Consider the following 23,353-nt stretch of genomic DNA (forward strand, 5'->3'; position numbering starts at 1 on the left):
ACACTACACCTTTTATAAAAAATGTTTCATTCTCCCCCCAACTGAGATGAGATCTCACAATTCATTCTCCTTCAAGGTCCAGCACCCTTGATGATACACTGCCTCGTGACCACCCCTTTTGAGGCTATTCTTCTGGCTGGCACGTAACCCAATGTTGTAATGGCTCTGGTCTTGGAAGAGATGCAGCATTAAAAGCTATTCGTAAAAGCAGTATACTCTTAAGTTTCATACGGGATGTAACCCATATGTCACATTAGGCCCGGAAGTGTGTAAAAATAAACATTTAAGAGAAATTTCAAGAAGGTGACAATGAACAACTGCATTTCATCAGAATCAGAGGGGATGTAATATATACAAGAAAGCTATGTCAGTTACAATTAGGAAGGTTCAAACATTTATAAACAGCCGAAGCTGGTTGCTTATAGGAAGGGATACTACTTATATCAACAAAGCGAACCTCCCCAGGCGCGAAGGACAGATCATGGTGCCTGAATTCAAGAACAAAAGAAGCTTAACTTGTCAATGATTCAAATAACACAATGACAAGATGATGCTTATGAGAGCAACATTTCAGATGTGCAGCTACCTTCGCAAGTCAAGGCCGATTAAACCAGCTTGAAGAACTGTCAAATTATCAGAATCTGGCGACACAATGATGATAGTATCACCAGAGTATTGCGTTTCGAGAATCGACATCAGTTGCGTTACACGAACGAACACATCGGATACGCTCTCGTTTGGGGTTCCATCATCAATTGGAGGAGGTTTGATCCGTGAAGAGATAGTATCTGAAGCATATACCTGTTGTTTTCAAACACAATTCATAAGAACAATAAAACAATTCACTGTCTCTGGACAGAAACTTCAAATAGAATCATATGAAGTATGAACTCTTAGCACAAGATTGAAAGAAACCATACTTCTGAAACAGACTCCAATCTCTTGCCTTCATAAGCTCCAAGCCCACGGGCATCAAGAAAACTATATTCTGGAACTATATAACTGAAACCAACAAAAACATCTGATTCCATGGCGGCAAGAACTTGAACATTCAAGACAAAGATGAATACCTTCGATTCACACCATTAACTGATGCAATAATCTCAGCTGCTTGATAAGCTCTCTGCGTAATAGAGGGCCAAATCCAGCAGCCATTGTCACAAGCCCCCATTTCTTTCAATTTGAAAGCCGCTTTAACAGTTTGTTTCTTCCCTTCCTTACACAATCCGCTATCAACTGATGTTTTTGCAACTGGGTTTGTGTTAATTATACCAAAACTATCGAATTCTGACTCCCCGGCCCTCACCAAAAAGTACCTTCTCAAACCCATTAAAATGTTCAAACGAATTATCATTAGAAACAAAATTGGATGATTAAAACCCCTTTATCGTCCTCCAAATGCGAAATAAAACGAAGAAAAAATCTGGGTTAGTGAAGTTACCGATTGACGAGACGAACAGGGGGCATCTGGAACAGACCACGAGCTTCAGCAATAGGAACAGCAACAAAATCAGAAGAACAGGGCAGAGAGAAATCGATGAAAGAAGAGGTAGAGACAGAGACAGAGACCAGAGTGGTAATCAGATGGCGGCGGTTGAAAGAAGATTCAGAGCACGCGACAGGCTTCAATGGAGGCTGAAGCAAGCGTGGGCAGGTAAGGGCTGCAATCGAAACGGAGGACGATGCGTACATTTTAGCCGGCGGCGACGGCTTGTTGGTCGAAAATCTTCGATGGAGGTTCGTTCATTCTCAGCCTTTCATTTTCGTTAAATTTTTAGAAATCAGAAGATCAATGGTCAATTCCACTGCATTAGGAACATAAAAATCCTTACAAATTAAATAAATTAACCACAAAAATCCTCCCTTTTTAAGAACCGTTGGCTGCTAAGATATTTTTTCAAATTAACAAATTTATAGCATTTCACATGAGTCATATTCACTCCCACTCCCTGACACCCGAGTCACTATGAGGTCACTTCCACCCCCGACACCCGAGTCACTATGCACCCGAGTCACTATGAGGTCACTTCCACCCCCGACACCCGAGTCACTATGCACCCGAGTCACTATGAGGTCACTTCCACCCCCGACACTCGAGTCACTATAGGGGTCATGTCCTACATAATATAAATGAAGCTACAACCATGTATCAAATGCAAAAGACCATAGAGCAAAATTGAAGTTGAAGCCGAATTGAATATCCAATAAAGAATGTGGGAAAGAATTTGAAGTACACAGCAACAAAAAGAATGAATGCAATGAATTAGATTCAAACACCAAGTTATTTAGCTGAGCCTTCAACCAAGCTCCAGAAAGGAAGTAGGTAGTCTGCAGACGATATGTCGATGCCCAAAAATCTATCCACCTCCCAAACTACAAATCTAGTCATTTGAATCTCTGACTTCTACGACCTCCAAAACTAGACATCTGACATTTGAACCTCAGCCCTCCTCGTGCTCGACGTGTCCTCATTGTCCCAATTTGTTGTTCTGTAATAAGTTGCATACAGAATCAACTGGATCAACCCAGAAAGAGCTCCCAAACTGTTTGGAATCTGCAAAAAGAAACAAAAAAGTTCATAATACCAACGTCTTGATTGATACCATGTCGACAGGTTCGAGGCTTACCAAGACGTTCGGATCGAACTTGAGAAGAGCATAAATGGCCCATACGATACCATTACAGAAGTTCGCAAGAGAGAGAGTAAATGGCATGTACTTAACACTCTTCGTTTTGATCACAAGTCGCTGAAACAAAACACGCAATCAAATCGAACGCATAATTAAGATGTTCGTTGTAATATAACAAACGACGATGAACGGAGAGGTACCATGACGGTCAATGGAGAAGTATACATTCCAATGTTGAAGATAATGCATAAAATACCAACAAAGTAACTTCTACTTATGGTGGTGTGGAAAATTAGAAGCGTAATCAGGACGACAGCGGCAAAGAAGATGGATTCGATCAGAAGAATGATCAACATCTTCCTCTAAAAGTTTTCAAAAAAACAAATTAGTTCGAATTTAAAAGATGGAAGAAAAGAGAAACAATAAGAAATCTGTCCCGACTTACTCTCTTGATCCATGGAGAGTAAATAAAGAAGATGGAGACGTAGGCGAACTCGATGACGAAACCGATGCCGTTAATTGTAACGACGAGGATGCTGTCGGGATGAACGAAGGGCATTCCATAGAACACCCACATGGCGCAGTTGAGGATTGTGGCCAAGTAAGGGTCGGGCTTGAAATCTTCCACGGCCTTGCGCTTCACAATCTGAGTGAAAGTGGGGCTGCAAGGTTTCGGTTGATATCAAGACATAGCATGAAAAAGTAGTAATTTTTATGCAACGAAGAACAAGAGAGAGATTAGAAGCTTACATTGGTGACATAAATAACCCAAAAGATATGACATTTCCTGAAGAGAATAAATAAATAATAAACAAAGAGATCAAGTTGGTGCTATATTAATGTCATATGGGGATTGATGAATTTTGAATAGAGTTGTTACCTATAATGCCAATGACAGTTCTTGCTGTCGCTGTACTCACCATTGTGACGAAAAACAAAGAAACAAGTGTTTAGTTACCAGTTTCGGATCACATGAACAAGGAAGAGAAGATGTGATGGGATTTCTCTTTTATTTTGTGGGTTTTTGTTTGAGGAACTGCTTGGTGTTTGTGGGAGTATATATGAACTGTGAAGAAGGCCAGGTGTTGAATTTGAATAGGTTATGAGCTATTCTCAAGTATATGATGAGTAAGGGATTATGTTGACTCGAGACTAAGTCAGTTTTTTTGTTATCCTAACGATTTTAAATGGGAATTTATGGATTAGATTATATTTAGTTTTTTGTAACGGTTTGGATTTTAAGGGATTAGATTGATATTTAGTTTCTAATTTTAGAATTTTTTCAAAGAAAATTTAAGCGAGTGAGTAATTATGATTGATTCAAGACTAAGTTTTTTCAGCTACACATCTCACATGGTGGATTTCATGTACAGTACATCTCACATGGTGGATTTCATGTACAGTACATCTCACATGGTGGATTTCATGTACAGTTATTTTTCACCCCACACCTTTTTGGTCAACAATAGGAAACAAAAAAGAAGACAAAACCAAGAGAGAAAGCTTGGTTGGTTTGAAAATTTTGGTAGCATGGTTATGGAGATTGTGGTGTCGGCGGTTCTGCTGGCGGTGGGGATGGGTGTGTTGGTGGTGTGTACTGTGGGAATGGCTTTGAGAGGAGGAGGAGAAGGGGTTGGGAGAAGTAATAATGGTAATGATTTAGATTTGGAGAAGCTTGTTATGACTCAAAAGAGGGGAAAACAGAGTGTTTTGGAATGTGTGGTTTGTTTGGAGAGTTTCAAATTGGGGGAGACATGCAGATTGCTGCCGAATTGCAGCCATACCTTCCATGTCCGTTGCATTGATTCTTGGCTTTTGAAGACACCCATTTGCCCCATTTGCAGAACTTCGGCTGCTCTTCCAAAAATTGCCTTGGTTTCGGCAGACATGAGGAGAGGTGGCCGGGAGGAAGTTGAAGATCAGCGCCGCCGTCTGTAAGTGGCTTGGAAATGATTACTGTACAGAATTTGGGAACGAGGAGGGCCTAAGAAGAAGACGAAGGGGGAAAGATAGGATTTTTTTTTTTTTTCATGCGACTGAAATCTCGGAAAGGGTCTTCACGAGAATGCATGTGCGGCTCTTATTTCAGCCATGGAAATGACACAAACTAATAATCATGTCCATTTATAAATTACCCTTTCAAAAGAGTTTCTAAAGGATTATATATAATCGAAAGGCACAAAACGATTTACATAGGAGAACCTGACATGAATTGTGTTGTTGCAAGAGATGAATATAAAAGTTTAAGACTATGAGGGTATGCAAATGAAGACTGAAATTTACACTAACTCGGTAAGAAATGGAGGGATATCATTTTTTGTATTCACCCAATTTCCTCCTACTCTAGTGACTAGTCGGGCAATTTGTCAACATTCCAACAACTGCTAACTCTTTCAAATTTCTTTAGACATTTTTGACATTCCAACAGCGTTTGGGACATCTATTTGAAAAGACTCCAACACAATGTTGATAATCTCGATGGATTCATGGTCCGTGACAACAACAACAACAGCGACAAAAGAACACACTGTTTTCTTCGGTGCTGAAAAGGTAACAGTGTTTTAGGCTTCTAAGTATGTTCATAATACCATGACTTACAAGAAGGATAGAAGACGACGCAATCCCACCTTGGGGTCAAAAGACCTAGTTAACATAAGATCTTAAAAGATAAGAAACATGCAAGACAACAAAAAAATCTTCTCATTTCTTCTCGGTATTGCTCTCCAATTCTCTCCGAAGCTGCAAGGAGAAATCGTCATTGACATCATCATCATCCCAGTCATCTTCCCACTGCTGTGTAATTTCCTTCCCTTCTTCTTTGACTTCCCATTCTGCAGTTCATATGATCATTCATCAAAAATGTCTATCAAACACAAAGAACAACTATACAGATATCATAGAGTGTCATGGCGTTCTCCCATACTTATGATCACTCATAAACTAACTGCCAGAAACAATAAAAAGAAAACATGTGCCCCCCACTATCTCTCTCTAACAAGTTCATCTTCAAATGGCAAAGATGCTAGGGAAATAATCCATTCATGTTAGCGTGCTAATACTCACTTCGAGAGCTCAAGACGTAAAAAAATTCAGATTCTGACCAAAGGGACAAGATATCAGCTAGAGTGTAAACATATCAACAGAAAACCACAGGACTCTAATCTCCTTCCTCAAAGCACTGTTGCATTGCTCATGGGAGGATTCAAATGAAGCAGCAGAGCATACTTCTTCACTCCCACCTGCAGAAGTGGGAACCTACTTAACAAAAACTTCTACTTCTTCCCTAGAAGGCAGATCAAGGTCAATGCACATCCACCAGTTGATTTACAGAAATTCAAAAATGGTTGAACTGCAAAAGGATTTTGCCAACCATCCCACCAAGATCATCCCTTCAATTTTCTAATATACAACTAACACTCCTAGTATTCTTGAGCACACAGTAATAAATAAGAACTTCTCAATTTGTGTGTATCATCCCAAATACCAGAAAAATTTTAATGCAGATAAAGGCTTCCCATGGACTTCCCGAATCCTAACAGAAGAACGTTAACCTCGGACATGGAAAGGATATTCCTCTAAAGCCAAAAGGCATGTAACTCTTGACCTTTTTTTCTCTCTTACTAAAAGTTCTTTTTATTGATCATTATTATTAGTGTAATTGTATAGTATTACAACTCCAGCTCATTACGATTCTAATTGTATCAGATGGAAATGATATAAAATAGTGGTTATAGATGAACAAGAAATATTTAGGGTGTGCTGATCCAAATTAGAGAATGCTATTATTCCTATAGTAGTTATCAGTTGTTGGCAAGTCGGTAACAGGACTACGCAAACCCTTATTGTATTCCCATTCTTTTGGCTGGAACATCAAACAAGTAATTGCACATCGGCCAGCCATAAATAAGGAGAGGATTTCAAGCTGTACCTTCATTAATCTCAAACTCTTCGAACTCATCATCATCTTCGAAGAGGTCAATCTTAACTTCCTCAGTCGCGGTTTTGGTTTCAGTTGCCATCACAAAGTTTGAACTGCCTACGGATGTATTATTCAACAAAAATCAGCAATGATCACACATTAATAAGTAAAAAAAAAAAATTACAAACCAGAAACAAAATTATGCTCCGCATGAGGATTAATTTGATTTACGGCGAGATGGAAATGTAATAAGATGCCTCATTATAAATGAGGAATTTATAATTGAATTTAGAATTAAATAACAAAGTACAATCTAGTGAAACCCTAACTTTTCCAATCTAAGATGCCCAATCACACAAGAAACCAATAGTACAAAAAAAAAAATATATATCTGCGAGGGTCGGGTTGGGTAAAATATTTTGCAGAACCTCACAAAAAACATGTATCAACGTCATAAGAGAATAAACAAAATGCCTCGAAAAGAGTCAACATTAAAATCAAAGATGAACAAAAATCACGAAGTATTGCATAGTGAATAGAATACTTCTTCGTTCATAAATGGGACAAAAAGATGGAAATAGCAAACACATCGAATCAGTACATCCGAATCGAAATATGTGAGTGCGAGTCAAATTACTGAGAACTCCAGAGAAAATTACAGACCTAAACAAGATTCCTAGAATTACAAGAATGCAAATCGATTTAGATTTTAGAGATGAACAGTACAGAAGAAAGATTACCTTTGTTCAATAAGGACGTGGAGAAGAGAGAAACGAAAAGCTAGGGGAAGACTCGAGAGAGAGTGAACAAGATGAACCAACTGAGAAATTTTATTGTTTCCAAATATGAAATTTTCGCCCTAATTATCAGGTCACGACCCAGAGATCTTGTGTTCGAATCTGAGGATTTTCACTTGCTTTTAATTTTTCTCTTCTTTTAAATTACTCGGAGATATTCTCTCTCTTTTTTTTTTTTTTTTTTTTTTTTTTTTTTTGGGATTGGGTTGAAGGTAAGTTTGTTCATTTTTTAAATTATATATATATATATATAAAAAAAAGATATATATACTCAACTCCAATACAATCACATTATTAATATAAATTATATAACATTTAAAAATCAACATTAATATTAATTGGAATCTTATAAAAGTATATATTTCTGAATATAAAGTATGGTTTTATATACAAGTATATCACACTATTTTGTATTTTCTACACAAATAAGACCAAACGAGCTCTTCTAAAAATCGAGCTCAATTACAAAACTAACCTCCACAATACCAAAAATTAACCAACATTCAAATTTTGTAAGCTAATCACCAAACACGAACAGAGCGCTCTTGATCCACCGCCGAGTTCACACCCACATCGTTTTCCCTAAACTTGTGCAGAATCTTCAACAGCGATCGAGCCTTCTTCCCCGCCGCCGCACTTCCCTCCGTTACAATAGAATAAAGCGACCCCGCAATGGACCGATCTCCGGCCAGCGTCGCCACCACCTCCTCGCCGCCGTGGTTGCACAGAGAACGCAGCGCCGAAACGCAGTACTCTTTTCCAGGTGACGAAGTTGCGGAATTTAGAGTTCTTATTAGCAGAGTCAGAGCCGAGGCGTGAAGAATCGTAGTGCTTCCTTCTGAACTCTCCGCCAACGCTGCTATTACTGCAAGTGAATCGGAAATCAACTCGTCATTGACGGAGGTGGCGATTATGTCGAGTAGAATCGGAACGACGCCGGAATTAAGAACGGTTTTGTTGTTTTTCGGATACAGTAAGAGTCCGAAAATGGCAACCACTGCGTTTTTTTTCCCACATGTTGTTCCTTCCTTAATGAGCTCGATTAGCCCTGTAATGGCGTCCGGCATTTCGCCGATCAATTTCCGGTACTCCTTCACCGACGAGAGGTAGAACAATGTCGCGGCTGCTAATTGACGAGATTCCAAACAAAACCCAGATTTTAAAACAGAGAGAATAGGCGCCAATCCTCCATTTTCCACCACTAAAATCTTCCCAGTCGAATGCTTGGAAAGCTTCAACACGGCAGCAATGGCGTTTTCCTGCGTGGATTTGTCCAAAGACGAAAGAAGATTCACCAATGGTGGAATTATACCCGCTTTAATCAAACAAGACCGATTGAAAATGTTCGATTTCGCCAACAAACGAATCTCATATGCCGCTTTGTTCTTCTCCTTACTCGTTCCAAAAACCAGTCGCCGGAGAAGATACTCCGATGAGAATTTCATCGCTTCTGCAGCAGCCGGACTCCCCGGAATTATAGTTCGAGTTATATCATGAGATCTGGCGTTGAATTTAGCCAAAGAAATCCCATTGTCGACACAAAATTGATGGATTAACTTCTTGAGACTCGTATTCGGAACAAGTTCGGAGCTCGTGAGCCTCTCCCCTGTTTTGGGGCAGAGCAAATTCCCGGCGGAAAGCCATTTCTGAATCGAAGCTCGATCGTATGTCTGTCCAGTAGATACAGTAACAGGATCAATCATGAGCTCAAGAGAAATTGGGCATCGAAAATCTTGTGGGTTTAAACAACTGAGAGTCTCGGGATTGCATTTAATATCCGTTTGATTTTTGTCCCAAAAATCCAGAGCTTCGAACAGAGTTAATCTGCTGTAGCTCATAAAACCCATCAAACTGCTCAGAATGTGAACGTCTCGTTCTTTCAAATCCGAATATTGAAAATCAATCTCCTCCTCCAAGAACTTTATCTCTTTATTACAATCACTCCATCTTCGAATTTCGAGGTAGCTAAGAACCCGTTTAATGGCGGTCAAATCCGGTTCAATCCCTTTTTCAAACTGCAGCAAAATGGATTGAAGTCGCTTCATCGTCAGTTCATCATCTTTATCCAGTCCAAATTTCGAAATTCGTGCTTGTTTCACAACTAGTTCAACCAATTCCTTCACTTCATCGCTAGTATCAATCCGATTCAATGGCAGTACGTCCAGAGCCGTAGCGAGCGCCCGAATCAGAACCCAAAACTGAGTGGCAACGAATTGAGATTTCATTAACATCCAAATCTTCGCATTCGAACGCGAGCAATCTTCAAACAAGAACAAGATTTTTTGAAACGTGAGATGAAGCTCTGAAAAACAGAGCACAACAGAATCCGGAAGAACGTCAGACACATCGCGAAGCTCCTCGAAGAATATCAATAAGATTCCGATTTGTCGAATCGTTTCTCGAGCGTTTCGTTTTTGTGTCACGAATGTTTTCAGTTGGTGATTGCATATTTGACGGCAGAGATCGATCAACGAGGCCAAAAGGGTCGCCGGAGAAATTGCTTCGCATGGATGAACCGCCGGGAAAGTCAGAATCCGACGATCGGAGCTTTTGGAATTTTGAAACATTGAAGAATTCAAAAAATGAAAAATCTTTGTTTTGTAACAGAAAATTCTGGAGAAGAGGTACGAAATTTAAAAGAGGGAGAATCATGGAGTGGGGATTTTTCAAGTTTCAACTGAAAGGAAAAGGACGGGGGTGGGTTTGATTTGCTGCGAAAAATATGTACACGTGGAGGGTTTTTGTTGGGCATGTGTAGCTTCCTGGATCCTGCTCGGTTTCGGGTTCGGGTTTTTAATCAGGTACGGATAACTGTGGGCTCCACAAACCGACCTAGAAACGTGGACCAATGGAATAGCGACATGTTACTTGCGGCAAAGGTATTTGTCAGCTTGGTCTACGCAACGTCAGATCCGACTCGTGGCTGGACGCGTGTTTAGCTGACCTCAATTGAAATCTTATCTTCCGAAAATTAAAAAAAATCTAAATTTAACAACATAATTTAAATATTAAAGAAAATAATACTAATAATAGTCTAAGGGGTTTTTATTTTATTTTATTTTATTTTATTTAAGGTTATCCTCAAAATATTGTATGATATTATAATTGTCATGAGAGAATTTAAAGCTACCTTTCCTGAAGGGAAATAAGCTTACATTTCCATTTCGTATTTGAACTTTCCAGAATTTTTCATTTTTCTAATATTCTTTAAAAAAAAAAAAATCATTTAAAAAGACTAATATTTTTGTAATTTCGAAAGGAATATAACTCAATAATTAATCTGTTAAAAAAAAAATCATATATTTCAATCAAATTAATAATTATTATTTTGATATATATATATATATATATATATATATTCAATAATTTATCAATATTTTTTCAGATTTAAAAGTTAATTTTTTATTTTTTTAATAAACAAAACTAATTAAATAATGAAAGTATACAGAAACAAATATGGATTAATATATACTCGTGAGTATTGAAATTTTAAACTAAATTCATAAAATATACTTTTTTTTACTTTAAACATTAAAATTTTAAAAAATATCGGTAAATTTTTAGAAATTTTATTAATACTTAAAAAAAATTATAAACTTTAAAAAAAATGCCTTTAAATTTATTTTTTAAATTAAAAAAAAAACATCTTTAAATTTATGTATAATTTTTTTATAAAGATGAAGGATATTAATACTATTGTATAACTCTATTTTTAAACACGATACTAACTAACTAATATTGTGAATTTTTTAAAAAATTTATAATATTATCTTGGAAAATGATATTTTTTATTTTTTAAAAAATTTAAGGGGTTTTTTTAGATTAAAAAAAAACATAGATATTTTTATTAAATTAGTGTTTTTATATTATTAAATATAAAACCAAATAATGTGAAAAGAAAGAAGAGGGAGGTGTCGGCAGGTAATGAGTTGGGATATATTAAATCATACGTGGCTTTAAGTGCTTAATTATTCATAATTTAATCATAAAAGCATATATTAAAAGCTTGGGGTAATAGTTAGTATTCAAATGATTAATCAATTTCAATTTGTAGGTTCCTTAATTTGTCAAAGGACAGCTAGCTACCTCGTTGCATTTATTCATTATTTCTCATATTTTTATTTTATTTTATTTTATTTATTTTTTAATATTCTCATGTTCCAAATTTCAAATCTTTTTTGTTTAATAGATTCATATTATGTGGCTTCATATGAATGACGTTATCATTATCAATAAATTAATATATTATTATTATTAATGAGACAAGATATTCAAGTAATAGGACGTAGCCGCTGAATTTGGCAGCATTAATTTGATAACGACATAATTTTCCTAAAAATAAATAAATAATAATAAAACTATATTGTAAATTCATATTTCTAAGGAATCTAGAATTTTTTAAATAATTTATTTATTTTGTAGGAATTTTTTTTTATGGATAACAAAATATTATATATATATATATTTGTTTGTATTGATTTAATGTTTATTTTTATATCCATTTATTTGGTATGTTATTTAGTGGATCCCATATATTAATTTGAGATTCTATAAAATATTAATACTCCAATAAATTTATAATAATCTCTCAAACATTTGAATCGAGAATAGAATAACTAAAAATAATTTAGAAAAATTGAAATTTATTACTATATAGGTGAACTTAAAATCAAAACCTTAATTTGGTGATGTTCAAATTTTTAGTTCTCTCGGCCAATTTTTAGTTCGTTTTCCGTCGAGATACCATTGACGACTTTTTTGTTCAATTTTTTTTATAGAAAATATGATGAATTAGTTATAGAATATATAATATTCGTAAGCATTAAATATTTGAAAAATATATTAGTTAGGGAATATATGTTATATATTCATAGATTTGATTAGTGGTATATTTTATTTTATTTTCAAGATTTAGTTAGTTTATAATGAAATCAAATTTAAATAAAGGGCATTATAAGATCATTCATTCTTCAGCGATTCAAAGAGCGGTTCATTTTTGGAAAAAAGTTACCCAACATAGTTTATTTATTATTTTTTCTTTTTTTATTTTGTCTTTCTAATTATTTAGAATCTATTTAATAGATTTATATATTAAATTAATTTTTAATAAATTAATTATTGTTTATAATAAGAATATTAGTTTTTACAACGCAAGTCCAATGAATCCGTTTATTCCGAATCGCGGGATAGAGAGACAGATGACGAATTGAACGTATTAGTTGGTATCTATTCTATTTCTGATTCGTAATAATATTTTGATATCTATTTACACTTGTGAGAGGTAGATATTGGGTAAGAAAATTATAGTGATGGTTTAAAAATAAGATATTGATTTAGGGTTTAGGGTATAGATTAAATAAAAAAGAAAAAAAAGGGAGCATTCGTTGAACTGAAAATAAGGTAAAAGAATCAAGTAATGAATCCATACAATTCACCTAGAACATAACACAAAATAAGCCTTTTGTCGATTTCATGATGTTGTTATGGCAGCGAGCAGTACGAGGCAAGGGAAAATCACATACTCTAAATCCACCACTCTTATTTCATGCATTCAAAATTTAAACCTTTTAAGATCCTTCCATTTCTTCCCCCAAACTTTTTCAACTTCACTATAAAATGCACCCATTGCATCAAATCCATCACTCAACACTTAAAAACCCTTCATAAAATGGCCTTTCAAAACCTCGATGCCCCTACCATCGTCACCGACCATACTCGACCCATCACAATAGTTCAAAATGGTGCCTCTTTTGTGCCAACTTTTCCAGATTGCTACGTCAATATTGATGAAGAATTTCCTGGTAATATACATTAAAAGTCATCTCGCGAACGTTCCTTAGGTTACTTTTAATTCGTTATTAACGATTATTTTAATGATGTGATTAAATAAATAGGGGAGGCACATGTGTATAAGCAAGAGAAGGTCATATTCCAAGGCAAATCCCAGTATCAAGATTTTTTTGTTTTTCAGGTTTTTATATATATATATATATATAATTTTCTTGAATTTATTGTTATTATTGACTAATTTTTACTAATTTATTTTATTTTTTTTATTAAATTTGAGTCACAAACATATGGGAAGATTGCTATATTGGATGGCTGCCTTCAGCTAACAGAGAAGGATGAGTGTTCTTATCAAGAAATGCTCACTCATCTCCCACTCTGTTCTATTCCCAATCCCAAAAAGGTTTTTTTTTTTTTTTTTTTTTCCTTCTTTATATATATATATATATATATAAATAACGGTTAACTAGATTTGAGTCGAATTCTACTGGCTAATCGTTACTTTATAGGTTTTGTTGATTGGGGGCGGGGATGGAGGAATTCTTCGAGAAATATCTCGACATGCTTCCGTTGAACAAATTGACATTTGTGAGCTTGACGAAATGGTGATAAACGTGAGTGTATGGTTTTGAGTTTTAATTTATTAGCCGAAACAAATTTTTAGTAAAAATAAGAGATCTCACATGATCTATCATTCAACCTTCACTTTTTGGAGCTTTCTTTGCTCGATCGGTAAGTCGTTGCTGTTTCCAGCTTTGCGGCTAACAAATGGCATTAGGTTTAACACAATTATGAGACAAGAACATGCATGGATGAAATTATGAGTGTTTTACCTTCAGGTTTACAAGGAGTTTTTCCCGGACATTGCTATCGGGTACGTGGATCCTCGTGTGAATGTACACATAGGCAATGGTAGGAAACAGAAAACTACATGTTGTTCGAGGAGTGTTGTCGGGTTTGTGTTTCGTAAAGTTGTCTAACTGTCGTAAACGTTGTTGTTATTTCAGGTGTGGCCTTCATCAAGTCTGTTCCTCCAGGCACCTATGATTCTATCATAATTGATGCATTTCGGGGGATGGGTATGTGATTTTTCACTCATTCTTCACAAGAACTGCGAACAAAAAACTAAAGTTAACAAACATGGCAGCAAACAAATCTTTGATAATGAATATCATAATTTTTACCTTAAAGAGAAGCTGAAGCCATAGTTGAATGTGGATATCAGGAGCTTATGCAACCGAGCTTTCGGATGAAGGCTTCCTTAAGTCGATCGCAAAGGCTCTGAAGCCAGGTGGAGTACTGTCGGCTCAAGCAGACAGCGTGTGGATCAAGAATTTCACCATGGAAGACACCATAACTCGCTGTCGTAACATCTTCAAGGGCTCTGTAAACTACGCTTGGACCTCTGTTCCTTCATATCCTAGGCAAACCAACCAAAACCAAAGCCAATAATTCTTTAATTTTATGCTTCTGCACAATCTGTAGTTTTCTGATGGTTCCTTTCCAAACTCAGTGGGTCAATAGGCTTCATACTCTGTTCGACCAACGGTCCTTCGGTCGTCGACTTCAAACACCCAGTGAACCAGTTGGACCCAGAAAAATTTGGTGTTGCAAATGGACCCCCCAAGTTCTACAACTCAGAGGTGGTTTCTTTGGTTCATATTTGTTCATAAGCCTATGCTATTCATGTCACTTCTAAGTTCTAACTAACTGCCTATGTTTTGCTGTTTAGATCCATACTGCTGCATTTTGTCTTCCTACGTTCGCTAAGTCGAAGATGGGTTCTACGTATGCATGAGAAACTCGGAGCTATAGGTATAAGAACATGCAAGCGTGTTGCATTCTATCAATAAGAGAAGTCCTATACAGCCTATACTGAAGTGTAGCAAATTCAGTGCTTTACTCAACTGTAGGATGAAGGAAATTGTTGTCAATTCTAATATAAATGAATGTATCGTTCTATCACAATGGGAGATGTCTGATTTCAAGATCTTTTGGTTGCATAGACTTTATACAAAGATAATGAGGTAGAAAAAAATAGACAAACAGAAACACTAGAACTCCGAGGTCAGCTTCTTCGCCAGCAGCTGGTCGACGAGGGTTAGCCCAGTATATCTGGCTTGCGCACCACATGGAATATAGTGTAGCTACTACTATAATAAGCTTAACCGATTGATACGATTGTTTAGGAATCGACTTCGCGGACTTCACTCTGTGTCGTAAAGAAGCATGAATTGAATGGTATATTTTGAGGGCATGCTAAAGATTAAAGAAAACTCTAATGACACACGAAATAAATGAATAGAATGAATATATTTGGTATCCACGAACCTGTTAATGTAAACAAAGCCGCCAATTAAGCAAGTGCACAAGAACCCAACCACCATAACAGCATCTGGGTTGATTGGTGCTCGGTTCTCCCACCAACCAGTGCTCAATATCCAAGTGTACATCGATGAATGCCCATTTTCCTGCAAATTTGACGATACAGATATAATAGTACAACCCATCTTGTTTAATCACATAGCACAAAATAGGCAAGAACAATCCCACTTGATATGATACATGTAACAGCTCAACCACACCGCTAGCCGATGTTGTCTTCTTTGGGTTTTCACTTTCGGGCTTCCCCTCAAGATTTTAAAACACGTTTAGTATTTCCACGCACTTATAAAGAATGGTTTGTTCCCCTCTCTAAACAATGTGGGACCCCACAATCCACCCCCTAGGGGACCTAGCGTCCTCGCTAGCACACCGGCAGGTGTCTGGCTCTGATACCATTTGTAACAGCCCAAGCCCACTGCTAGCAGATATTGTCCTATTTGGACTTTCCCTTTCAAGCTTCCACTCAAGGTTTTAAAACGTGTCCAGTAGAGAGAGGTTTCCACACGCTTATAAGAAATGTTTCATTCTCCTCTCCAACCGATGTGGGACCTCATAATCCCCCTCCCCCCACCCCCTAGGGGCCAGCATCCTCGTTGGCACACCGCCAGGTGTTTAGCTCTGATACCATTTGTAACAGCCCAAGCCCACTGCTAGCAGATATTGTCCTCTTTGGATTTTCCATTCCAAGCTTCCCCTCAAGGTTTTAAAACGTGTCCAGTAGAGAGAGGTTTCCACACGCTTATAAGAAATGTTTCATTCCCCTCTCCAACCAATATGAGACCTCATAATCCACCCCCATTTGGGGGCCATCATCCTCATTGGCACATTGCCAGATGTCTGGCTCTGATACTATTTGTAACAGCCCAAGCCCACTGCTAGTAGATATTGTCCTCTTTAAGGCTTTCCCTTTCGGGCTACCCCTCAACACTTTAAAACGCGTTCACTAGGGAGAAATTTCCACACTCTTATAAGGAATGCTTTGTTTCCCCTCTCCAACCGATGTGGGACCTCACAATACAACTTAAAGAAAGCTGAACAGATGAACTAATTGATCAAAGACAAGATATATCAATTGTACTTATCATCTCAACAGAGAACGTTTATCAACTAACTTGTTAATACAACAAAGATCTCAAGCTTCATTAACAAGATAGTAATAACGAGATGTATTTTCTCTTTGCACCCTCCTAGATAATAAGAAAACTTCTATTTTAACCCACGTCACATCACATCTATTCATAAAAGGTGCTTTACCAGAGGAGATGCTTCATTTAGCAGCATTATTATATTATATCAAGCAAGAATATTTCTTTTAAAAATGATTCAAGAACTTATGGAGGCAGAAAGGTTGGTAATGGGGCAATTCAAAATTCTTGATGTAAAGCTTACCTCAAACAAATGGTCAAGAAAGAAGTGTGAAAAAGAACCAGCAGAGATTAACAACAAGCATTGCATTTTATTAAGAGGTACCTGCATCATTAGAGCAAAATGAACAAGATGAAGGTTAAGCTTAAATATTTCAACACAATCTTATAAAGGATTGACAAAATTTTTCCATTTCTTTTCACGAGATGCAGAAAACTCATAAACATATCAATTGACTAACGCATTTGCTACTAAAAGAAAGACAGAGTTCTACAAAAATTCATCATCATACTTGCAATCAATCCATGCGAGCATAACTTGAGAATCATCTTACAATAAAGAAAAACAAAATGGAATCAATCATAACAAAATCAAGCCATAAGAACAAGTGAGATTATGTAAAAAAACGAGAGACCTAATTAGATTTTCCACACAAATTCTGCAGATTCACTACAATGATCCAAAAATCGAAAACAGAATTTCAAAACCTCCCCAATCGACGAAAGGACGAACTGATCGAGTGAAATGACTCACCCCAAAGACGGAATCGAGAAGGCCCTTGCGGAGTAGAAAGGAGGAGAGCCAGGCGTAGAAGAGGCAAAGAGGAAGACCCAGAATGAGGATGTAAAAGACAGGGTGATGGATGGCGTCGGGAACTGAAGATCCTGAGAAACCGAGAACAGAGGATAGCCATTCGGAGAAGGAGCCAATGTCGGGGCCGAAGAAGGCGTTGATGGTGTAAATGAGGGTATGATGGGGACTGAATCTACCGTCGCTGAGACTCATCAGAGCCATGCCTGAGCCCATGGCGTAGAGCATGTGCGGTCCAGGTCCAGGCATGGTTCGGTCTCCAACAATCACAGCCGCCGCCCAAGTTTGATAGAATGCCACTTCTAACTAGAGCTGAGGGGAAGGGAACGGAAGCCGTTCGCCGGACTTTTTTCCATTCATCCTTTTGGGCTTTTTCGGAAGCTTTTGGGCTTTTGAATATTGAACTGGGCTTTCTAGGGAGCCCAAACTTCCGTATTAGGTGAGTCATGTAGAAGCCGTCCACTTTTCGTCCAAAAAAAGTTATTAAAAAAAAAACCGTCCATTTTTATTATATATAAAAAAGTGAATATTAGTTAATGCCAGTAGTAGGCAGTGGATAGAAGCGCCAGCGAGATTTGATTCCGTAAGTGGGACCCACACCCTTGATCATTCGGATGCCAGCTAATCTCGGGCCCCACCCTGTTTGTACTATATCAGTCTGTTCGCGAAGTACAGGATCATAACCCTTCACCTCCCACAACGGCTTTAAAAAAGTCTCCGTTTTCCATTTTTTCGCATTATAATTACTCTTAATGCTCTCTCTCCCTGTCACGGCTCTGTATCTTTTGGATAATAGAACTACCGGCTAACAAACGGTGGGCCCTACCACTTTACCGGAAGTCTCCGGTCTCTGAAACCGTTGGCTCTATATACGGAGAGCGTTATCCGCCTCTGAAACCCTATATCTCTATCTACAGCTATGGGGGACCGTGACGGTGGTTTCAAAGAAATAGAATCAATCGGAGAAATCGACGGCGCCGATGCTCTTTTGGCGTCTAGACGCTATAGTTGTTTTTGCTTCCCTTGCTTTGGACAAAGCCGGTCGGCTTCCGACGAACTTTCTTGGTGGGAACGGGCGAAGGCGAAAGCGAAATCGACGAAGTTCGACGGCGAGGATCATTGGTGGAGTGGAGGAATCAGATCCCTCAAGAAGCTTCGTGAATGGTCCGAGATCGTCGCTGGTCCGAGATGGAAGACCTTCATTCGCCGGTTCAATCGGAACCGGCCTGCCGCCGTGAAGCTTGGGAAATTCCAATATGATCCCATCAGTTACGCTTTGAATTTCGACGAGGGACATAACGGTGATGTGAATTTCGAAGGGGATGAATACAGTGGTGGGTTTCAAAACTTCTCCGACCGGTTTTCCGCCGTACCGGCGTCGGCGAAGTCGTCGGGCGCGGCGGTGGCTAGTTAGGATGCTGGGGATTGAATGGGCGGTTTCCGTTCTGCGCTGGGGATTTAACGTATCTTTTTCAGTTGATGAGCTGGAAGTTGACCGTTTGCGATAGGAGGCACCAATGGCGTCGGTACGCGTGTTAAATAAGATAGTTTATTATATTGTGGGGGTGACGTGTAGCAAAATGATTGGTGTTCATATTCTTATAGACATAATTTTTATTTTTTCCGATTAAATTGTATATTCAAAATTTCAAGTAGAGATTTATTCATATAAACTAATATTTTCGTGATACTAAAGCTGTTTACAATAAAATTATTATTATCGTGATATATGGATGATATTAAATATTTTTTAATTATTTTGTGATAATATCATAAACTCTAGAAAATATATAAATATAATTTAAAATTTTCAAAAAATATTAGTTTAAATTACTACCTTAATAACTCAACTCAACATATCTTCCAACCAAACTTCATTCGAGTTGTGTTCGTTAATAGGCATGATCATGTGCAATCGAGCTACATGCACGGAAGAGTAAGAAGGAATTCTCTAACGATATTGCTTCTATTTATCTTGAATTTCATTGGGTCGTTTGTTTAACAATTTTTTCCCGTCTAAAAATGTTTGATTAATCCACCATACGTAAATGGTAGGAAAGTTATCTAATCCAATAAATTACTAACATATGGAAATAACAATAAATAGAAAGATAAATATGGTAAGAAATATTTGCCTTATAATAAAATATCAAATATGATATATATGGTAAACTATAATTTATTACTAAATATCCTTAACACGGTCAAAATCATTTGAAGGATTGAAGAATCAATTGAGTTACATGTCTTTTCTAAGAACGTACTTAAAACTTAAACATGTGTCATTGTATCGTTATTATACGCATCATTATCGTACCATTTCCTATCTTCATTTTCATATTAGGATTATTTTCAAACAAAATCAAAGTTGATCAAGAATGAAATACTTAAAAGATTAGGGGCGTTTTTTTAATATGCCTTAAAGTTCAAGAAAGATTCAAACCTCCAAACTGTGAGTTGTGAGATCACACGTTGCCCAAAAAAGACAATATCTACTAGCTGTGATATTGAGTGGTTACAAATGGTATTAGAGTCAGTCACATGGGATGATGCAATGCACTGGTCATAATAGAGCTAAACCCTCTCCTCGGTAAACAAATTAAAACCTTAAGAGAAAGCCCAAAAAGAATAATGTTTGTTAGCGGTGGACTAGGATATTACACGAGAAAACACTAAGACATGACATAAACTCGTATCTTTCTGACCCTATTACGTTGCTCGCCCTATTAGCTAGCCGGCACCAACCAACCAACCAGGATGCACCTCCGGATTGTCAGTAACATTTGTGTCAGGTTTTGAGCTTGAACAAGTAAAATGACAATGGTTGAGCATACACAGCCAGATCTGCAAGTAGAAAGGAGTTTTAAAACCATGGAAGAACTTGTAGCTCATAGAAATGAGAATCAGTAGTGATAGCCACACTATGTGAGGTCTAGTTTGCTCACAGATCATCAACATTTGGATCATCCATCCATATGCATAAATATCTATCATACAAGCTAAAGGTCTCAAGAAAAGGAAAAATTACTTGAAACCTGCAATAAACTTCTCAGCACCAGGCCTACCCATTGGAGCAAGAGCTACTTTGAAGGTAATAGAGGTTTAGGGGAATGAGAAAAGAGAACAGAACTCGTTCAAATGGGAGAAAAGCTTCGTAAGGAATCTTTTATTTGATGAATAAGGAGAAAGAGGAGTAAAGCAAGCTGTTGTGCGAGAGTGACAAGAAACGAGTAAGATATTACCGGGACGTGCTAGCAAATTCGCCCTACACTTGGGTCACGAGATTCCATTCCGGTTTTCGAGACCCAGAAGCTCGAAGCATCTCAACTATGAAGATGAAGAGACACTCATAATTATCAAATGGCCTGTTTGCTTGGTGATTCATTTACCCGCTTGCTCGCTTCCAACACAAGCATACTATCCTTCGTTCGCCCTCTATCACATAGGGAGAGACACTACTTAGACACCCTAGGTGCATTAAAACCTTTTTTTGCCTTATTATCAAAGAGAAGATGATGTGACTTGATGTCGCATACCGTAAAGATAAAAAAGGCAATGTAATAAAGGGCCAAACATATCTCCCGTTCAAGAACAAGATGAAGCAGAAGTACTTGCCGTGCATACCAAATAAAACGGATTCACTGAGACCATCATCTATCATCTCACATCATCCTGGATTTAGCATTTGAGACCATTGAATTCGCTTCTCTTGTCAGTCAAGTAAAACTACAGCTTCATATTCTCCACAAGAAACAGAACATTTGCATCAACCAAATGAAGCAAACTATTTAGACAACCTTAAAAACAAGAATGCCACAGAGATCTAACATTATTGTAAACAAAAAACGTGATAATCAAGGGGCTGTATTATGCAACTATAGCTACCATTGCATCCACAGAACACACATAAAGAAAGCTTTACAACAAACTAGATCCCCTTGTCTATTAACATCTAAACCAGAATTCAATCTTCATTATACAGCAGAAGATAATATAGCCCCTCTTTGAACTTGTTAGACAATGAGAAAAGGACAACATGAACAAGAAAAACATGAAGAAATAAGCATGTTCCTCCTCCTTCCCCAATTAACGAAACAGAATCATTACATCAGACATCAAACCAGCAAGAACGAAATAGCTTTATACAGACATCCCAGAATCTACGCACTTTGGATTTGGTTTAAAACAGGTCTTGTTCGAAGATCCATGTCTTACCCACTTGACCCAATATTGATTTTTGAAGTAAAATGGTTCTTTTCTCCCAATCAAATGAGGAAAAGGGAAGGTTTGCATCTTACCATGGCGGTTGAGGATTATTGGGAGTGAGTCCCACATTCGTTAATTTAGTGGAAGGTCATGGGTTTATAAGTAGAGAGTCATGATTCTTAACAATGGCAGCCTCTCAATGGCAGAAGCCCAGAACACAAGAGCTAAACTGAGAAATCATTTATATTTGTATTAAAAAAATGTCTCTAAGATAAATTTAATATATTAATGATGTAAACGGACTAATTTTGATTAGGTATTTGTAGCTATCAACCTTACCATTTTAAAACACGTCTCATAATCAAAGATTTTCACGCCTTAAATGTTTGAATGTTTCGTTTTGAATCCGAACTTAAAATCTCACAACTAATTTTATGATTTATAAATATAATATACCAAACCCATATAAATATACATTAAACACTCCCCAACGTGACGACCAATAGCTGATGAGAATATCACATCATATCATACATTTCTCAAGCCTCATCCTGCAATTTGAGGATGGTTTGAAGGGCACAGACTTTCAATCTCAAATGCAGTATATAATGAGCCGTTTTGACGAAGAGATGTTCCTGTTGCAGCCCTCTCCCACCGGGCACCACCCACCGGAGCTTCTGCACTTTCCGGCGAGCCTGGCGCGCTTCTCTCCTCTTCCTCTTCAAAGCAGGCACATTCTGATGGCAAGAGGAACCCATAAATTCAATACTAAAAGAGATGAGTTTGTGAATGGTTTGGAGGTTTGTTTATATAAGAACTCAGAACAGAGGCACAGCTGGGTGTGGGCTCTGTACACGTGTTAGGCAGATTCTGAATGCAAAATCATGGCCACTTGTTTGTTTGCCAGCATTCCAACATCTGTCCTTCAGCTCACGAGCTGGTGACTTGGTCATCACCCACATGCTGTGGCTTATCCAGTTCCTTGTAGAGAAGGGAAGTGGAATTCTGATCTGTATAACCATTTGGGTTACTCAGGAATGAATCAATTCAGTTCAAAACACACAGATTTCATCTAGCAGAGCAGATTCATTCAAACTTTCAGATTCTAAACAAGAACAGAGATATAATCAGTCCAGCAGAGTTATATGATTGATCTGTCAGTAAAATTGTTTCTAATTCAACCATGGATCATTTCATCTGTGCAAATACATCTGCAGATAGCAATGGACTGATAGAGAGACAAATTTCATTGAATGCTGAAAGCAAAGGGAGAAACAGCTCAATGGGCTGGCAGGGACCTACCTCATAATGAGACATTCCCTTGAAACCTCAAAATAAAGTATTAAGTCTTGGAATGGACAAGAAACCTCAACGCTGCCAAATAAAACCCCATGTGGAATCGAAGAGAATGGGAAGAAAGGAAGTAATACATCCACCTCTCTAACTTCAGCCTTGTCTCTCCCTTATCTGTATTTAATGTTGAGTACAAATGACTTTATCATATGCCTCAGATAACAAGTTACAATAAGAATAACTCATCTCTTTCACCTATATTAGAAAGGTCGTCCTGGTATCGAAACTTTGTATCTCTAAATAAACTTATAGATGACAAAGTTACAATGTCTTAGTCATAGAGCACTCATACAACTCCCGTGTATGCATTGCTAAAATTT

The 23,353-nt window shown here is 37.4% G+C and overlaps 7 protein-coding genes and 2 long non-coding RNA genes across 10 annotated transcripts; 2 read left to right on the forward strand and 7 right to left on the reverse strand.

Moving 5' to 3' along the window:
• Positions 1 to 178: 178 nt before the first annotated feature.
• Positions 179 to 1,843, reverse strand: LOC111495032. The gene is made up of 6 exons (XM_023144894.1): positions 1,442 to 1,843; positions 1,071 to 1,316; positions 921 to 1,002; positions 587 to 801; positions 346 to 488; positions 179 to 293 (listed from the first exon to the last, which is right to left on the reverse strand). Exons 1-5 carry the CDS (start codon positions 1,690 to 1,692, stop codon positions 368 to 370), a joined length of 915 nt encoding a protein of 304 aa, XP_023000662.1. The 5' UTR covers positions 1,693 to 1,843; the 3' UTR covers positions 179 to 293; positions 346 to 367.
• Positions 1,844 to 2,165: 322 nt separating this feature from the next.
• LOC111495034 (bidirectional sugar transporter SWEET5-like) lies at positions 2,166 to 3,646 on the reverse strand. The gene is made up of 6 exons (XM_023144896.1): positions 3,511 to 3,646; positions 3,381 to 3,417; positions 3,076 to 3,292; positions 2,831 to 2,992; positions 2,628 to 2,747; positions 2,166 to 2,554 (listed from the first exon to the last, which is right to left on the reverse strand). Exons 1-6 carry the CDS (start codon positions 3,551 to 3,553, stop codon positions 2,420 to 2,422), a joined length of 714 nt encoding a protein of 237 aa, XP_023000664.1. The 5' UTR covers positions 3,554 to 3,646; the 3' UTR covers positions 2,166 to 2,419.
• Positions 3,647 to 5,073: 1,427 nt separating this feature from the next.
• On the reverse strand, positions 5,074 to 7,478 carry LOC111495037 (protein DELETION OF SUV3 SUPPRESSOR 1(I)-like). Of its 2 annotated transcripts, none has more exons than XM_023144898.1 (3): positions 7,290 to 7,478; positions 6,559 to 6,666; positions 5,074 to 5,461 (listed from the first exon to the last, which is right to left on the reverse strand). In XM_023144898.1, exons 2-3 carry the CDS (start codon positions 6,647 to 6,649, stop codon positions 5,331 to 5,333), a joined length of 222 nt encoding a protein of 73 aa, XP_023000666.1. In that variant the 5' UTR covers positions 6,650 to 6,666; positions 7,290 to 7,478; the 3' UTR covers positions 5,074 to 5,330. The 2 variants fall into 2 exon arrangements, with proteins under 2 accessions (XP_023000666.1, XP_023000667.1); XM_023144899.1 differs by having other exon boundaries at positions 6,559 to 6,662; positions 7,290 to 7,430.
• Positions 7,479 to 7,680: 202 nt separating this feature from the next.
• On the reverse strand, positions 7,681 to 10,006 carry LOC111495027 (U-box domain-containing protein 19-like). Its single transcript, XM_023144890.1, has one exon. It carries the CDS (start codon positions 9,911 to 9,913, stop codon positions 7,868 to 7,870), a length of 2,046 nt encoding a protein of 681 aa, XP_023000658.1. The 5' UTR covers positions 9,914 to 10,006; the 3' UTR covers positions 7,681 to 7,867.
• A 2,967-nt stretch (positions 10,007 to 12,973) lies between these two features.
• LOC111495031 (spermidine synthase 1-like) lies at positions 12,974 to 15,101 on the forward strand. The gene is made up of 9 exons (XM_023144893.1): positions 12,974 to 13,147; positions 13,241 to 13,317; positions 13,414 to 13,536; positions 13,643 to 13,747; positions 13,973 to 14,045; positions 14,141 to 14,212; positions 14,359 to 14,557; positions 14,647 to 14,776; positions 14,866 to 15,101. Exons 1-9 carry the CDS (start codon positions 13,015 to 13,017, stop codon positions 14,929 to 14,931), a joined length of 978 nt encoding a protein of 325 aa, XP_023000661.1. The 5' UTR covers positions 12,974 to 13,014; the 3' UTR covers positions 14,932 to 15,101.
• On the reverse strand, positions 13,939 to 14,776 carry LOC111495038. The gene is made up of 2 exons (XR_002720265.1): positions 14,318 to 14,776; positions 13,939 to 14,244 (listed from the first exon to the last, which is right to left on the reverse strand). It is a non-coding gene; the product is annotated as an uncharacterized LOC111495038 (long non-coding RNA).
• On the reverse strand, positions 15,049 to 17,971 carry LOC111495033. Its single transcript, XM_023144895.1, has 4 exons — positions 17,418 to 17,971; positions 16,908 to 16,988; positions 15,465 to 15,604; positions 15,049 to 15,345 (listed from the first exon to the last, which is right to left on the reverse strand). The coding sequence occupies exons 1-4, from the start codon at positions 17,721 to 17,723 to the stop codon at positions 15,096 to 15,098; spliced, it is 777 nt and encodes a 258-aa protein (XP_023000663.1). The 5' UTR covers positions 17,724 to 17,971; the 3' UTR covers positions 15,049 to 15,095.
• Positions 17,972 to 18,245: 274 nt separating this feature from the next.
• LOC111495035 lies at positions 18,246 to 19,162 on the forward strand. The gene has a single exon (XM_023144897.1). It carries the CDS (start codon positions 18,394 to 18,396, stop codon positions 18,886 to 18,888), a length of 495 nt encoding a protein of 164 aa, XP_023000665.1. The 5' UTR covers positions 18,246 to 18,393; the 3' UTR covers positions 18,889 to 19,162.
• A 2,930-nt stretch (positions 19,163 to 22,092) lies between these two features.
• Positions 22,093 to 23,205, reverse strand: LOC111495253. The gene is made up of 2 exons (XR_002720286.1): positions 22,983 to 23,205; positions 22,093 to 22,891 (listed from the first exon to the last, which is right to left on the reverse strand). It is a non-coding gene; the product is annotated as an uncharacterized LOC111495253 (long non-coding RNA).
• Positions 23,206 to 23,353: the final 148 nt, after the last annotated feature.

The sequence above is a fragment of the Cucurbita maxima genome, unplaced genomic scaffold (assembly GCF_002738345.1).
Source record: "Cucurbita maxima cultivar Rimu unplaced genomic scaffold, Cmax_1.0 Cma_Scf00021, whole genome shotgun sequence".
NCBI lineage: Eukaryota > Viridiplantae > Streptophyta > Magnoliopsida > Cucurbitales > Cucurbitaceae > Cucurbita > Cucurbita maxima.

What these genes read in the sequence shown, in the direction of transcription:
- LOC111495032 (XM_023144894.1), bottom strand. Translation starts at nt 1,692, where the DNA reads ATGTACGCATCGTCCTCCGTTTCGATTGCAGCCCTTACCTGCCCACGC. An exon ending in GTTAATGGTGTGAATCGAAG is followed by an intron (nt 1,003 to 1,070) that starts GTATTCATCTTT and finishes TGTTGGTTTCAG; the next exon opens with TTATATAGTTCCAGAATATA. An exon ending in GATTGGAGTCTGTTTCAGAA is followed by an intron (nt 802 to 920) that starts GTATGGTTTCTT and finishes TGAAAACAACAG; the next exon opens with GTATATGCTTCAGATACTAT.
- LOC111495034 (XM_023144896.1), bottom strand. Translation starts at nt 3,553, where the DNA reads ATGGTGAGTACAGCGACAGCAAGAACTGTCATTGGCATTATAG. An exon ending in AACTGTCATTGGCATTATAG is followed by an intron (nt 3,418 to 3,510) that starts GTAACAACTCTA and finishes TATTCTCTTCAG; the next exon opens with GAAATGTCATATCTTTTGGG. An exon ending in GGGTTATTTATGTCACCAAT is followed by an intron (nt 3,293 to 3,380) that starts GTAAGCTTCTAA and finishes GAAACCTTGCAG; the next exon opens with CCCCACTTTCACTCAGATTG.
- LOC111495037 (XM_023144898.1), bottom strand. Translation starts at nt 6,649, where the DNA reads ATGGCAACTGAAACCAAAACCGCGACTGAGGAAGTTAAGATTGACCTC. An exon ending in AGAGTTTGAGATTAATGAAG is followed by an intron (nt 5,462 to 6,558) that starts GTACAGCTTGAA and finishes TATGAACTGCAG; the next exon opens with AATGGGAAGTCAAAGAAGAA.
- LOC111495027 (XM_023144890.1), bottom strand. Translation starts at nt 9,913, where the DNA reads ATGTTTCAAAATTCCAAAAGCTCCGATCGTCGGATTCTGACTTTCCCG.
- LOC111495031 (XM_023144893.1), top strand. Translation starts at nt 13,015, where the DNA reads ATGGCCTTTCAAAACCTCGATGCCCCTACCATCGTCACCGACCATACT. An exon ending in CTATTCCCAATCCCAAAAAG is followed by an intron (nt 13,537 to 13,642) that starts GTTTTTTTTTTT and finishes GTTACTTTATAG; the next exon opens with GTTTTGTTGATTGGGGGCGG. An exon ending in CCAAGTTCTACAACTCAGAG is followed by an intron (nt 14,777 to 14,865) that starts GTGGTTTCTTTG and finishes TTTGCTGTTTAG; the next exon opens with ATCCATACTGCTGCATTTTG.
- LOC111495033 (XM_023144895.1), bottom strand. Translation starts at nt 17,723, where the DNA reads ATGCCTGGACCTGGACCGCACATGCTCTACGCCATGGGCTCAGGCATG. An exon ending in TTCTTGACCATTTGTTTGAG is followed by an intron (nt 15,605 to 16,907) that starts GTAAGCTTTACA and finishes TCAAATTTGCAG; the next exon opens with GAAAATGGGCATTCATCGAT. An exon ending in GGCTTTGTTTACATTAACAG is followed by an intron (nt 15,346 to 15,464) that starts GTTCGTGGATAC and finishes TTTACGACACAG; the next exon opens with AGTGAAGTCCGCGAAGTCGA.
- LOC111495035 (XM_023144897.1), top strand. Translation starts at nt 18,394, where the DNA reads ATGGGGGACCGTGACGGTGGTTTCAAAGAAATAGAATCAATCGGAGAA.